This window comes from Xenopus tropicalis, chromosome 8 (assembly GCF_000004195.4).
Source record: "Xenopus tropicalis strain Nigerian chromosome 8, UCB_Xtro_10.0, whole genome shotgun sequence".
In the NCBI taxonomy this organism is placed as follows: Eukaryota; Metazoa; Chordata; class Amphibia; order Anura; family Pipidae; genus Xenopus; species Xenopus tropicalis.
The window spans coordinates 40,258,435-40,275,488 of NC_030684.2; the positions used below are offsets into that span (position 1 = coordinate 40,258,435).

The 17,054-nt window shown below is 40.0% G+C and overlaps 1 protein-coding gene across 2 annotated transcripts in view; it reads right to left on the reverse strand.

The window, feature by feature from the left end:
- Window positions 1-1,566: 1,566 nt before the first annotated feature.
- Window positions 1,567-17,054, reverse strand: part of mid2 (midline 2) — a 146,606-nt gene continuing 131,118 nt past the window's right edge. For both annotated transcript variants that reach the window (XM_018096932.2, XM_018096931.2), the window contains exon 10: window positions 1,567-2,278. In XM_018096932.2, coding sequence (XP_017952421.1) covers window positions 1,870-2,278 — 409 coding nt within the window. In that variant the 3' untranslated portion in view covers window positions 1,567-1,869. The remainder of the gene's footprint in view (window positions 2,279-17,054) is intronic.

The following is a 17,054-nucleotide window of genomic DNA, read 5'->3' on the forward strand; positions in this document are numbered from 1 at the left end:
TGCGTCCTATGGGAGGCTTCCAAAATCATGCACAGAAGGATCAAAGTCGGAAAGGTTTTCCCGCCGTTTACGATCATTCGATATGAAAATTGAGTGACTTTTGGATCACCAATACGATTATCGCGACTATTCCGATTTTTTTCGTTAGCATTTTCGTGATATTTGCGATCATCAGAAATTATCATATCTAATCCGAATTTTATCCATTTTGGGATTCAAACTCATACTTTGATGAATGTGCCCCCTAGACTCCTACAAGAAGCAATTTCTATCCTCCATAGGTGACATAAGCCTTATGCTGGGGCCAGACAAGTACCTGTCAGTCAGGCAGTGTTCCTCTATGGATGCAGCCAGATAGGCAGGAGTATCTATAAACACTTTCTTGGCAACACTATGCCCCCACGTGGGGTGCAGGACAATATTAAGCATTTAGCATAACACCAGCATTGACTGAATGTACAGGCCCGCCAATCTCCCCTGAGCCTTTGCACAATAGCAGTAATGTTTGAAGGCACACCTATTTTGTTGGCCACAAACTAGACATCAATGCATCAGGAACAGCAACAAGGCAAACTGTATATAGCAGTGCAACAAATGTGTCAAGCTCAATGTACCACTTTCCTATAATTTATTGTATTTTAACTACCATTGGATCAGGCCAAAAACAAAAATCATTGCACCAAATTTAGCATCCATGGACTGAGATGATCTAATAAAGTGTCTTTTAATGGAAAAAGATTTTTGAGTGCTAGCCATAAAATGTACGTGGTGGTAAGCGACTGCCGCCACATTCCCCATTAAATATTTACTTGCATGGAAGTGCTGATTTCAAGTCACACCTAATTCAGTGGTTCACAGTGGAGCCCCATTGGCTCCTATAATGTGTTTGTGCTCATTTAACAGCATTGTGTCCCCACAGTTGTATCTCTCTAGCTCTTAGAAATACAGTGCTCCATGCAGAAAGCAGTGTCAGGAGATGCAGCCCAGCCCTTTAGGCAGGCGTTAAGTACGGCGTCCCAAAGCAAGCTGCAGCTTCTTCCACTTATGTAATGTGCTTGTGCAAGATAGGGAGCGGGAGGGGAGGAAGCCTACATGCCCAATGCAGGTCGCACTTAATCCAAACAGCAGTCCACAGAGGCCAGTGGCTACACAATGACCAACGCAGTTGATAAAGTGCAAAAAAATGCCAGATTGTGAATGACCCCTATATTGTAGGTGCACTTGTGTCACAGTAACACTTCCACCTTAGGCTAAGCACAGGTCCTTTCTAGAACATTTCTACATGATGGAAGACCTTAAATGAACTAGGAAGGTGGCTGAAAAGTCTGGCATTTTGCAACAAAGATTGTTTGCAACCGTAAGGGGAGAAATTTGCCTTAAAATGAACTTTTACTATGATTCAGACCATGCATTATAAGACAATTTGCAACTGGCCCTCTGAATTATCTACATCTTCTGTTGTGCATCTGTTTTAAACAGTTATCTGGTTGCTAGAGCTTATTTACCTAGCAACCAGGCAGCAGATGGGAAGAAATAAAAAAAAATTAAGACCAACTGGGACATTGCTTATAATAGGTCTCTCTCTAACATAGTAAAGGTTTATTTAAAGGTCAGCTTGTATGGAAATAATATAAATAATACCTGGAAGAAATACAGTGTAATTTTTTTTTTTTTTTTTTGCTTTCTGCTTGCCATTATATAAGAAAATACACAGAGCTACTTTCTGATCTTGAATTAAAAGAAGAGTGAAGAAGTCTTTGTACTGAACAAACTACAGATATATTTGTTCCCTGGGGCTAGATTTCCCATCCAAGTCCTTTGCTGAATGAGCCATGTTGAAGTTGGTCCTTGGGGATGAAGAAGTCTCATTTACTGGCAACCCTTAAGCCCAGAAACATAGGGAGACTCCTGAGGTCTGGATATAGTTTCTTGCGGCTGAGACATAAAGGAGTCCATAAAATCCGGAGCAGGGAGTCCTGAGAGTATCAACACAGACTTGTTCCATATAGTGAAGGTTGGGCACACAGGGAGAATAAAGGAGATGGGGAAGGTGTGCAGGTGGAGGGAGTTGGCTGGATCATAGAAGGAAAGTGTATTATTATCATAGTCTAGGAGAACACCTAAACGTTTCAACTGAGGATTCACATCCAGAAGAGCTTCTTTGTTATTGTGTCTTACAAGAAAATTATTGTTGCATCGAGTGAAGACCCACGAGGAGGTATTCTTCCCAACCCACTCATTCCTTGGAGCGGATTTATAGGCGATTCCTATTGCATACCTGGAGGGGGAGAAAAACAAATGTAAAAAGGCGAAACCAGAACATATATGCTCCTTGCTGCAGTCTTTATATTTGAGTCATTTTACTTGAAACAATTGATGGAGGGGTATTCCCTTAATACAAATGTAGTGTATAATTACAAAATCATTTTTAAACATATTAAAACATATAATATAGTACAGGTGTGGGGCCTGTTATCCAGAATGCTTGGGACCTGGAGTTTTCCGGATAAGGGATTATTCTGTAATTTGGATCTCCATAACTTAAGTCTGCTAAAATTCATTTAAATATTGAATAAACCCAACAGGATTGTTTTGCCTCCAGTCCAAGGTACTGTTTTATTATTAGAATTATTTGCTTATAGTGGAGTCCATCGGAGATGGCCTTTCTGTGTTTTGGAACTTTCTGGATAACGGGTTTCTGGATAAGGGATCTGATACCTGTACATACCAAACACAGTGTCCCAAAAAAAAAATAAGCACTCAAGGCAGATATGTTGGTGTGTGGGAGAATACCCACGAGCAATTTTACTTGCCCAGTGTAAACACATGACAATAAGGACTCTTGTATTTCAATGCAAACAGAGTTCCTCAACAAAGGTGCAAATAAGGTGACACTATAAGATCCAGGAAGCTAAAATGTCTATTACAAGTGCTATGAAAAGACAATTTACATATACCACATAGGCCCACCAGTATACAAGAAAAACTCAGCCCTTCACTCACCATTTGGCCTTGTATGCTGTATATCATGATCAGTTCAGATTACGGTATGAGAACAAAACAGGGGAAAAAAACTTAAGGGAAGGACAGATGATCCTCTTGGGGTAATTTATTAAGTGCAGGGCAGGGTGCACACAATAACCCATGTTTTTTGCAGTTTGTGCCCTGTTCTGAAACTTAAAAAATTGTAATAGGTCTCTGCACACAAAAACGGAGCACAAAGACCTGTATCTCCACCTGTGAACAGACTGCTGCCTTCATGATGGGCGGGTGTAGGCAAGTAGGCGTCCTGCCACACAGTTACACAAGGCTGCCCAGTGTCCAACACCAACGCAATCTGCACTTAGTGATAGATTTCCAATCCAGCGCTAGGGTTGCCACCTGCCCATTATTTTACCAGCCTAGCCAGGAAAAAATGATTCTTCATTCCAATGTTATTAACAGGGAAAAAGCATACAAATATAGGAAAGCTGGTAGTTTTTTCAAGAAAAGGTGGCAACCCTATCCGGCATGGGGTGCAGAGTGCAGCCAGACCCGGACGCAAGTGCATTATAGTACACTATGGGGCAGATTTACTAATCCACGAACGGATCGAAAGCATCCGAACGCGTTTTTTTATAATGATCAGTATTTTTGCGACTTTTTTTCGTCGCCGTTGCGAAAAAAAATGGATTGGTTTTTCCATCGTTTACTATCGCTCAATACAAAAAAATCCCAACAGCGACAAAAAAGTCACGCAAAATACGGTAAACTAGGAGAATAAAGAAGGCAAAAAAAGACAGGAGGAGCATTATTTTGAAAAATGAGCCCTTGCACGACATTGTAAAAAAGCGATATATAATAAACAAGAGCCATAATTATATATCCTTAAAACTGTGCTTGGTAATGTCATCAGTTATATCTGTGCTTAGTGATGTAATTTATTTATATATATATATATTTTACAACATTTTCCAGGTTGTCATAACAAGCAGAATAATAACCGAATGCATTGTGCATCCCTCTTTGACCGATATGTCAACCCTTCCTCCTTTGAAATCATTGCGTTAATCTAATTATGAGAGGAAAAAGCAAATCAATTCACTGTTTATTTGACGAGAAGAGATTTGTCTTAAGTGTCATTTAATGGTAGCAGAAAGTAAACGTTTTGCCTCTGCGTATCTGTGCCGAGACCCTGACTAATGCACAACAATGTTAAAAATGCATTAACCGCACACTGTCACTTGCATGGGATTCTGGGTAATATGTCCGCACAAATCAAGGATTTTGCTGGTGGCTTTTTATTCTATTAACTCTGCACAACACATTTTTTCTGCTGCAACCTGAACATTACCAACACCTCTGCAGAAAGGAGTGGGGTAATTTTACGCTTAGGAAGCCTGAAGTGCTATGTACCTTATTAAAAATGAATGTTTGAGGACTGCACGCTGCATGTTAAACAGAATCAGCGTGAGATTTTAAAGCCGAGCCGACAGCATCATTGTAATAGGAGTTGTCAGGAACCAACTGACCACATAGTGCAGGACCCGGGGGGGAGAGGGAGAGTGCAGGATTCACACAGGGCCATTAAAAGTTATAATAACTTGCTCAGACGTGCATTCAGTGATTTAACGTGCAGCGGCGTAATTTGATGTTATTGAGCCCCAAAGCAAATTCTTTATAGGGCCACCCCCACCTCAGAAACCATAGGCATGAAATCAGCTGCAATTCCTTTAGTGAGGACCCTGTCTCTGTTATTTATACCCCTGGGCACCTGCGTACGTTGGAACCTTTCCTATTTTACCTTTCTTCCCTATTAAATGGGATTGGCATCAACTATTAAACACTTTGCTGGATGGGGGAAACCCTACCCCTGGGCAACCTGCTCCTGCTACACTGCACTGATAATACAGAGAGTAGCAAGGAGCAGGTTGCACCCAGCTTAGATATGGCAGCGGGCGGCCTCTTATACCTAAATACATAACTAAGGGTACATTTGCAGCTCCCCAGAATACTGCGGCAGCTATCAGCCTTCATTGGGTTGGCTTTGAAGTAAATGGATCACAGGGCTCATCGGCAGCTGAGAAGCTGACCTAGCGTAAAGGCAAATAAATAGATGCAGGCATGGGGCCACTAATGCACAAACAGCCATAACTAGAAGACTGGAGATGGGCTGACCCATGGGTTCCCAATCTAATAAATGACTATACAGAGCTCTTACAGGGGAATGATTATTGTCCATTTATTTTTTTCGAGTAATGTATGAAGAAAAAGCCTACAGACCCTTCCCTCTCAGTAAAACTGAATTAATGCATAAGGATGCCATATATTTTTTATAGAATGAAGCAGAGAAACTCAAGCTGTTCATGGTGATTATCACTGTTGCCATTAAGGTCTACAGTCAGTTCTGAGTCATTATAAGCCATATGTCAAGGAGCAATCTGCCCATCACGCCGCTATGCTATACCCTTATACTATAATCTATTTACTGAATGAACAGCATACATCTGAAATCCTACATTGTAACTGGTACTTTATCCAGCTTTTGTATTTTAATATACATTACATTCTATTCACTTTCTATCTACTTCTATCTTTTATCTGCTGCCAAAACAACTCCCCCACCCAACCCACACACATTCAGCCCAAGGACTAGTCTATACAAAGGAACTTTAGATAAAAGATATTCAAGGCACAGAGCACAACAATATTAAAGTTAAGGCTAAATAAAAAAGATCATGCTTAGCGGAATTATGCAGAACTTTCATAAGTGCATATTAAAGGGGTAATTCAGCTTTAACATGAAGTAGACATTGATATTTTTTTCCCATTTACAATTATTCTTTATTTTTTGTGGTTTTTCAGTTATTTAGCTTTTTGTTCAGCAGCTCTCCTGTTTGGTATGTCTGCAGCTATCTGGTTGCTAGGTTCTTACTTAACCCAGCAACCAAGCAGTGGTTTGAATTAAAAAAAATGGAATATGAAAAGGAGATCGAATGAACAGGAATATAAGGAATAAAAAGAAACAATAACAATAAAATTATGAGCTTACAGAGCAATAGATTTTGGGCTGCCGGGGTCAGTGACCCCTGTTAGAAAGCTGTGAAGAGGCAGAAGATGAAGGCAAATACAAATAAATAGATAAACAGGTAGTTGCAAAGCTGCTAGGAATAGGGCATTGGCTCTTGCTGCAAAGTGTTAAAGAGCAGGTACAAGTTAATAGCACCAAAAGGGCACAAACTGAATCTACTTTACCTCTTATTGTGCTTATAAATATATAGCTCTTATATGTGCCATGAAACAGCAGCTGCAAAGTGACTTATGCTATAGCTATTTGAATTAAGACTCAGAATAAACTAATCTGCTGGTGTAACTAGATGGGGGGATATATTTACCAAATGCAGCTAATGGTGCAAAGTGCACTTTTTGGAAATAAATCTGCATTTTTTTCCCCCACAATGCAGTGTTTTCTCCCCAGCATTCCAGCACATTGGCCATGGCATCCCTTCTTGTGGGACAACATGCACAGCATTAATTACAGTGAGCAATTCCCTTGGTGCAAGTCAGTAGCAGCTATTGACATAACCCTTTAGTGGAACCATGGAACAACTGCCACATCCAGGCAAGTAGCAATCCCTACTGTCGCTATGTGTCCACTATTCATTAGAGGAGGAGGGTAGGTGCATTGGCTCTCCCCACAAGTGCAAGGAGCTTATACAGGGAAGGCTTACTTAGAAAAAAACATCCAGATGTTTCGCTAAAATCGGGTCCGGCATGAGTATCCCCCAACACTTCATTTAATAAAATGTGAATCCCTATTATATGTCATAGAAAAACCTTATTTAGATACACCAGCACCCTTCACTGACCGTTTATTAGGTTTACATCCTGCAAAATCCCCCAGAAGATCATTTCTATTACTCGCCACCGCCCGTTCATAAGCCGAATTAATGAGGTCTGTACTATAACCTTTTTTTCCAGAAAGCAATCCCACAATTGCATGGCTTGTTGATGAAAGGCATCCCATTTGAGCAAATCCAACGCAAACGGAGGAATTGCCCAACTGGGATACCCCTCTTACAGTTAGCTGGATGAGAACTCCCATAGTGTAATGAAGTGTTGCAAGTAATAGGTTTCCTATAGAGATCCATATGTACAGGTATATTGATATATTTGGATATCAGTAGACCATCGAAAAAAGAAATAGTGTCAGAATGTGACTCAAAAGTAAATGTGATACCCTTAACTCTATTATTACAGAAATTAACAAATTCCTTAAGAGAAATTTCATCGCCATCCCAAATACCCAGACAATCGTCTATATAGCGAATAAAGCACACCAGTTGTGACCTATGGGGATTAGACATTCCAAAGACGTGGAGCCGTTCAAATTATCCCATAAAGTGATTGGCAAAAGAAGCACCCATCGCGGCTCCACATCTTTGGAGATAAAATCGCCCATCAAATAAAAAATAATTGGACTTCAAAATTCAAAATTCATATTTTTTTCCTACTTTGATTAACTTCAGATTTTATAAAAATGCAACACATTAATGAAAACAGGATTGAATAAAAGTGTAACAATATCTTAAATACCTTGAAATTACCAAATTATTTATGCCCCCCCCATTAGTGTTAATGAGCTTGCATGTTAGAGAGCCCCACCTGGTTGTGTTTATTAATGAGCCCTTTTTTCTCTCCCCTTTACAGTTATAGCAAACAACCCGCTTCTGGGAAAATCTCTGCACAAATTGCTTACTGAACGGCTGACTGCTTTTCCACATTCCCTAATCAGGTCTCATTGTGAGTAGGAACCCACTGCAGCACCGGAGGCCCAGGCACACTTAGGGACAGATTTATCAAAATGTAATATTAGAGGTCACAGCAGAAAAATTCACCCACTTTCTATTTATTCCTAAGGGATATTTAAGTGTATTTATCAATGTTAGATTAGAAAGTTAGAGATCACTATTTGATAAATACGCTTCTAAATCCCAAAGGAATGAATAGAAAATTGGTGATTTTTTTTCTGTAGAGCGCTCTAATCTCACATTTTTATAAATATGCCCCTTCCTGAACCACAAACTCATGGCATAGTTATTGAAGGAAATCTTATGTGTTTGTGTCCCCTTGTAAACAAACTATATGATATACCATATTGGTACAAGCTTTGTGTTATCAGCCTGCACAAGCAACTTTATTATGGCCCCACTGCAAAGAATAGTGATGCTAGCAGAGTTCCTCACTCCACAATTTAGACCTTTTACAATTGGAATAAATGAACGTAATGCAACTGCCAGTCCCAATCCAGATGAGTGCGCATTTCTTGAGCTTACACTTTAATTACAAATCCTTATAATTTAAATAAATAGATGTAATATTACCGTTACTACTTAAATGTGGAAAGAAGAGGATGTGAATACATGTAACCCAGATAGCTAGTGACCATACTTATCAATATTTATTACAGTTGCAGGGGGAAAAGTGAGAAAAGAAAATGTGCAAAAAGTGACAGGATTTTAATGTGCAATGAAATGTATTCAGATTTGAAGTGAGAACATTCCAGGCATTACTAAGGGCTAAATCTGTGCACTGTACTGTGTCCTGGTAAAGTTTACGATGAACCATCCCAATATGCGCATAGCTGCAAGAGCAGGCTAATTTTCCACTCTCTTTTTACTGAAAAATACATATATTATATATATATATATATATATATATATAATTCCTAGGAAATGGTTCAGGGCTTTTAAGAAAGACCAATTGCACAGCAGCATTATAATAGTCCAGTTACCAGAAAACAGTACCTATTCTTACTATATAAACAGAGATAGGTGATCCCCAACCAGTGGCTCGGGGCAACATGTTGCTCCCCAACCCCTTGGATGTTGCTCTCAGTGCCCCCAAACCAGGTAGTTATTTTTGAATTCCTGACTTGGTGGTTTGGGTTGAATAAGATTTGAAAGAAGATTTGCTACCAAATAAAGCCCCTGTAAGCTGATAGTGTGCATAGAGGCTGCCTAATAGCCAATCTTAGCCCTTATTTGGCTCCTCCATGAACTTTTATGGTGCTTGTGTTGCTCTCCAAGTCTTTTTACATTTGACTGTGGCTCACAGGTAAGAAAGGTTGGGGACCCCTGATGTAGAGGGTAATAGTGTGAGACATTTTGCAATTGGTTTACATTTTTTAATTTTATAACTAAAAGTTAACATAAAGTTGAACCACCTCATTACCAGATAAGAAAGTCCCCAGTCTGGCTTAGAGCAATGACACATGGTGCATTTTGTCACTGGTGTTTGTCACGGCAGAAAAAACGCCAGCAAATACCTTTCCATAGAGGAATTGCCCTACTAAAGCACTCAAATCCCAAATGAAGGCATTTTTAAGCAACTACACGATTTGAGCATCTTTGCAAAAAACACCATGAGGCTGATTTATCGCCATTCAGATTTTCGTGGTTTTAGGGTTTTTTGAAACCATGAACAAACTTGTCTTTGCAAAAAACACAAATGTTACAAAAGATCCAAATTGAAAAAGAACGAAGGACAAAAAGTAGGAAAAATGTGAAAACCACAACTTTTCCGTATTGTCGCACAAAAGAAAATGTCAAACCTGAACCTGAAAACCAGCAAAGCAAAGAAAGTAAATAGGATACCTGCCATTGGCTTCTATACGATCTTGACAGCTTTTAGTTGGTATATTTTTTCTTTTGGATTTGTTGTTTTGTTGCAAAATAAATGTCTAAAGAAGTGTGTTTTTGCTGTGATAAAATCACATTTTTGTGTAAAAAAAAAATACAAATTGTGAGAAAATAAATGGATCATTAGTAAATGATCATTAGTCAATGCCCATACAGAGCTGCCATTGGGAAACATGAGAGAGGGAGAGGAGTAAAAATAAAAAAGCAACTGAGGTAAAGATAGATGGCAGGTCACGGTAGGCACTATACTGCCATTCTGAGCAACCTTAACAGCCCAGCTGGAAATGTGCCTGGAAACTGCTTCCCTATGCCAGCAGCTATGTATGTGCTGTAGGTATAAGCAGTCGAATAGGCACACACAAGGCACGTACTTTTGCACTGCAGTGCTATCACTGCTATCAGTGATGCCCAACCAGTGGCTCAGGAGCAGCATGTTGCATCCCCTTGGATGTTGCTCCCAGTGGCCTCAAAGCAGGTGATTATTTTTGAACTTCTGGCTTGGAGGCAAGTTTTGGTTGCAAACAGGTACAAGTGTACTGATAAACAGAACCTCCTGGAGGCTGGCAGTACACATAGGGAATACCAAATAATCAATCAGAGCCGTTATTGGGCACCTCCAGGTACATTTTTCAAGCTTCTGTTACTCCCAAACTCTTGTTACATTTGAATGTGGCTCACAGGTAGAAAAGCTTGGGGTCCCTTGGCCTAGATGCTGAGTTCTGGAAAGCCCAATCATGACAACAATCTGATTATCTTTGGTTTCATAGCATCAGCATTTTATCAGCTAAAGTGATGATTTTGTGGGGTTACATACACCCAGACAATTCTACTGCTTTTCCAGAATTTACCACTTGCATTTTATTGTCATTATTTGGCAGTTGTGACTACATTTTACAAGTTCCATAGACATTTTTTACTGACCTGGAAGATTCCTTTAGGATCCCTTAAGGCAGGGGTACACGGGGAGATTAGTCGCCCAGCGACAAATCTCCCCGCAATGCCATCCCATCGGCTAGAATGGAAATCGCTGGTGGGATGGCATTGTTGCAGCGATGTCCCGCAGACGCCCGAAGTTGCCTTGAGAGGAAACTGCGGAACGTCGCAGCAACACGTATGCCATCCCAGCAGAGATTTCCATTCTAGTCGGTGGGATGGCATTGCAGGGAGATTTGTCACTGGGCGACTAATCTCCCCGTGTGCCCCTGCCCTTAAAGGAACAGTAACACCAAAAAATGAATGTGTATAAAAGTAATAAGAATAAAATATACTGCTGCCCTGCACTGGCACAACTAGTGTGTTTGCCTCAGAAATTTATATAAACAAAGCTGCTGTTTAGCCACGGGGGCAGCCATTCAAAGGAGAAAAGGCACAGGCACATAGGAGATAACAGATAAACACTATTGTATTCTAGAGAGGTCATCTGTTATCTGCTTTGTAACCTGTGCCTTTTCTCCTTTTTTCTAACTTTAATGGCTGCCCCCATGGCTACACAGCAGCTTATTTATATAAACTATAGTAGTATTACTGTAGCAAACACACAACTTTTACCAGTGCAGGGCAACAATACATTATATTTTAATTACTTTAAAAAACTTTCATTTTTTGGTGTTACTGTTCCTTTAAGGGTGAAGACACACTAGCAGCAGCTACTTGTCATGGCTACTAAAATAGACAATGCCGATCATTTACTGATAATTGTCTCTATGTGTGTTTTAGCAGAGGTGTGTTTTAGCACCGGACTGGTGCAGTTTTCTGCTAACAGGGAATTGAGTAGAATCACTGGGTAGTGCTTAACATGCACAGCACAAAGATATGCAGTTACACAACTATATAGTAACATTCCACACAACAATATTTCTAAAAACACCATAATGAATCAGGTGCGTAATGAAGAAATATTGATTGAGACCGTCACTGTGTCAATGAGAAAGAGATAAAAAGGAGCCAAGTCCTCTGTAACCCAGCAACAAAATCAAATACAGAAGGAAAAACAGTTTACACACAGGCTAAACATCTTCCAAGCAAGCGCATGCAACTTCACAGGGCAGGATGCCAATATTTAAAGTAGAAAATTAAAAATTGTAATCAGCTTTGCGGTGGTGCCAGTCATATGCAGCTCCTAGCTGGGAAGGGAAATGGGAACGCTGATAGAGTTACAGGCAGGCGTGCCAATGTGTCTGGGGAATAAATATATTGGGAAAGCAAAAGGTGCTCCTAATTCCCCCGACGGGTCTGCTGGCACCTTATTTCTTGTCACCAAAGCTGCAAATCCTTCTCGCTGCAGGAGAATGATGACACGCTCTGTTTCTCAGCCAGAAACTTAAGCCCCATACAGGGAGCAAAGAAAAGAGCAAATAAAGTGCCAGGCACTGTGTGAAAATGCTGATTTTTCATGCTTTTTCTCAAGTGCGGTGTGTGTATGTATTGCCATGACTACTGATTATTGATGTGAACATACACACATGGGCATGAAGCGACATCAAGGGGCGATGTTAAATTGAAGCAACAGCGGCATGAACCATTGTAAGTGGAAAAGATAACACAATAAGATACAGAAAGGAACATCACTCTCGCACAGGCTGCCATTTTATATATACACATTTAAAGGAAAACTATACCCCCAAACAATAGAGGTTTCTATAAAAACATATTGAATAAAAGGCTCATATGTGAAACCCTGCTTCATCTGAACAAACCAAATTTTCATAAAATATATATATTTTTTTGTAGCATGTGCCATTGGGTAATCCTAAATAGAAAATTGCCATATTTAGAGCTAAGGGCCGCCTTCTGGGATCACACAGTGCACACAAACAAGCCAAGGCACACATACATGCTAGGTCCCATCAGCCAATTACTGGACAGAATTCTGCCTTTTGCTCCCACACTACTTCCTGTTACAATTAGAGCTGCATCATTTCCTGTCAGCTGATCTCTGAGGGAGCACACAGCCCATCACTAAATGGTGGATCAAGAGAAAGGATGTACAAGGGCAATATTTACTGATTTATATATATATTCCAGTTTGGTGAGATTCTTTAATAGGCCAATATAGTATAAACTATCTGTTGGTTAAGTATTCATTCCGGGGGTATAGTTTCCCTTTAATTTGTGTGTTTTGAGATCAGTTGAAAAGGGGCCATTAAAGCTTTTGTTTTTTCATTAATTTTCCCTTTATGATAGGACAGACATAACTTTATAATTACCCGTGTTGCTAAATACATTGGCACGATAACAATGCTATGGTATTCACACAGGTACAGTATTTCTTTTGTTTGCACTGGAACGGCACAAAAAAGCTGGACACATTTCAATGTTATTCCACACAGAAATCCCAACATGGAGGGGACAAAATTAGTTGCACCTTTTAGAATTTGTAAGGAATATTTCTAGCACCACCTGGATTTCATGCAGGTGGTACTTGAAATACTGAACACGGAGAAAAGAAAGAGAAGCAGAGAAATACCTGAGGAGTGAGAAAATGTAAGAAACATATACAAGTCCCCAATGTAATCAAGTCATCAGAGGAACATCAATAAACGGTTACAGAAAAGGATTTGTTGCGAAAATGTGAAGAAACTGCAGGACAGATTCAAGCTGACCTAGACACAAGGTACACCCAGTTCAGTTTGCACCATCCATCACCAACTCCATGAACGGGGTACAAGATCCAGAATGATCCAACTGCTGACAGAGAAATACAAGAAAGCCTAAGTGGAGTTTGCCCAAACACACCTGAACAAGCCAGAAGTCATCTAGGTGAATGTCTTGTGGACAGATGGGACCAAATTAGAGCTTTTTGGTAAAAAAAAATGAAGTATTCAATGAAAAGAACAGTATCACTATGGCCCAAACTTGAGGTTTTCTGTTGTTTTGGGTTTTCTTGACTGCCCCTGGAACTGGGTGCCTAGGATCTGTGCATACCATCAAGGAATCAGAGATTTCCACAGTGATTTGGAGCATTAGTTTATTCCCAAGCCAAATAGATGTAGAAGCCGATATTCTCTCTGGGCAGCATTAGCTTTGTCCATTCATTGGCTGATGTGACTTAATAGGCATGGGTTCCCTTGGTTTGATTGTGTGCACCATGAATCGTATGATCCCAGGGGGTTGCGCTTAAAATGGCAATTTTTTTATTTAGGATTTCCCAGTGGCACATCCTGCTGGAAAAGTATATTTTGATGAAATGGCTTGTTTAGATGAAGCAGGGTTTTGCATATGGGGTGTTTTATGGAATATATTTTATAGAGAGCTACATTGTTTGGAGGTATAGTTTACCTTTAAACCCAAGGACTCACAGACATCTTCCTTCAGGTGCAGCAGAGAGTCCCATAAGTTAGCAAGTGTTGGTCAAGAATCGCTGCCTGTAGTATTCCCCAGAGATCAGTAATTGTGATTTATATTGATGTGGTAGTGAGATAGAGCTGTAATTCAGCACAGGCTGGAGGGCCAAAGGTTGCTCATACTGTTATGGTAGTTTCTCCTAATTTAATGAGCTATAGAGCTGTAGGGACAGCCAAGGTCTCCAGAGAAAGCACCACGTCAGCTCTTTCCAATGTATTCCAAGACTGATACTAAACACCAAAGTGTTAATCCAATGCCTAAAGTAAAAAAATGAGTGTTTCTGAAGAAACATAACATGCTTTTATTCACATCTTTACCATCTCGACGGTGACAAGTGGCAGTCACACTCTGCTGGATGAAATATTTCCAGCTTGGAGAGAGATGGAACCTCTGGCAAATGTCAGAAAATTAAGGAAAAATCTGAATTGAGAACTTAAAAGCCCAGACCGAGTTATTAGCATTTATCAAACGGCAGACAAAGCTGTTTAAGCAGATACATACGCCGCAGCATATTCTGTCTGTGGATTTCTCAAAGTTCTTTGGATGGCAGAGCAAAACATGAATATTTATTGATAAGTTTATGTACGCATAAATTATGCACTTTCCCCATTTTCTATTGCTTGGGTTGTACATAATTTACAGAGCAGGCTAAATAACTGATGCACTCAGGAAGAAAATAATTACCAACAAGAGATAAAAAAAAAAAATCTAAGGGTTCACCTCATTTCGATTTCTCTAATTACTTGGACTAATTTAAGAATCTGAGTCACTATTTCCCCAAGGAAAGGCTGTGCTCGCTTATAATTCATATGTGGGCCCAAATGAGTACCTGCACATCGGAGGAAACGTGTTGCTTCTGATCCAACTAGTTTTTCCCCTCAGGCACCCTCTCGGAAGCGTGCGCGCAGACTACTGAGCAACGATGTTCCACATACATGCACTGCTAGTGTAATACGTCTCTCTCTAGACTGGGAGCACAGCACATACCCTCGGTGCTTAGAGTACCAAAGGTGGCATTTTTTTTTTTACAAATAATCTTTCAAAAAATTTGCTTAAACAACACGCTTAAATTGCTTGTTTTGCTATAGTTCCACCATGGTTGTCTGACTTTTTCTGTTAAGGCCCTCCCTTGGAGTTGCAACACTTGGCCAGGGCCTCTTTTAACTCATAGAAAGACTGAAGATATAGGAAAATATTGATTCAGCCTTAGTTACAAAAATATTCATAGCAGCAAATACATTTTCACCCCAAATATCAGCCTAATTCTCTTTCAAACTGGCAAATTTGCTTTCTTTGCAAATGTCACTCTAACTGGCCTGCAGGCGGAGCCCCTCTGGTAGAATCGGTCTAAACCCAGGGATCCCCAACCTTTTTTTTACTTGTGAACCACACTCAGATGTAAAAAGTGTTGGTGCATGCATGAAAAACAATGTTTGGGGTGTCTAATAAGGCCTGTGATTGGCTATTTGGTAGCCCCATGTGGCCTACAGGAGGCTCTGCTTGGAGTAAAACTGTCTTGAAGCCTTCAAAACTTGCCTTCACGCCAGAAATATAAAAATGGCACCTACTTTGAGGCCACTGGGAGCAACTTGGGGATCACTGGTCTAAAGGACCGATATCGGCAGCTAGAATCGGCCCGTGTATGGCCACCTTAAGATATAAATAATCCTTATTGGATGCAAAACAATGCTACTGGGCATTCTGGATAATAGGTCCTATACCTGTATAATGAAACACCTATTTGATATGTCTGACAGAATACACTGGTAGCTACTTAGAAAAGAAGAACTAAAGTACTTTCATTGCTATCCTTTATTTATACATCATTGATATATTACACATGGCAGTTTAACCAGGATATGCACATCACTCTATGGAGATTACACGGGCATGCCAGAAGCTAAATTGAGCTTGTCGCTTTAGTAGCACTCTTGCTGAGGAGAAATTAGCTGCCTGCAGGAATTTACATGTTCCATGTGCATTTAACATTGAGATTTAAACTTAGTGTTGTAAATGGGAGTCTGCCTAATTACTTCTAGGAGCATGTTGCCCTCTCTGTGGCATACTGCTGCCCAACCCTCCACATCAAGTATCAGTGGGGGTTCCAATAGCTACATAGCGGCGCAGCGGGGGGGTGGGAAGGCTCTAGAATAATTTAATATCTGTACAACAGGCACATAGAATAGGGTCAGTTTTATCAGATCTCAAGTAGATATTGCCCTAGTCAGTATCAAACCCAAATTCAAGCACTTACAGGCAGAAATGCTGATCACTGTGTTGGTCCCATAGCACAAACACATTTTCTGAGCTTATGACCATAAGCATAAGCACATTACAAACACATTTGCTGTCTTGGCAGTTTGTACAATTTGGGTACCTGTATGGGGCCAATACAATTACATGTACACATTGGCGCACAAGCTGCCCAATGCATATTACTAGACAATTAAACCAAAAATGGCACTTTAATGTCTTCTTAGTCCCTCTCTCCTTAACCAATATGGTTCTTGTGCTTTGCTGCATTTAAAGTCCAACCCCCTCAGTAGCCATGTTCCAATGTCTTGTGTTTGAACCTTCAGTTCTCAGCCACAATTTGTAGCATGAACATCCACATTTTAGATTTGAAAATATATATATAAAGGAGATGAAAAGTGAATTAAAAGCTTTTTTTAAACCAGTTGATTTATGTAATTATCTCCGTGCTGAAAGTAATCAGCATCCGCTGTGGCTGAAAAATATTCCAATTCTGTAGACTCCAAAAGAACTGCTCGGAAGATCAGGCATTTGAAAATCAAATGGAATATGTTGCAAATCCAACATTTAAAACAACTGCTAACAAACTCTTATATACCCATGAGTAAGACAAAGAAAAAAACAGATAAGAATTGTAAAGAGTTTTTTCATGCACATTGTGCAAGGCGTGCAAGTATGGTTTAAAAAAAAAACAAAAAAAACCCACTTCAATAAAAATCAGTTTATTAAATTTACCTCAACAAACATTCCCTACTGTCTAGGGTGCTTCTGTGGCCT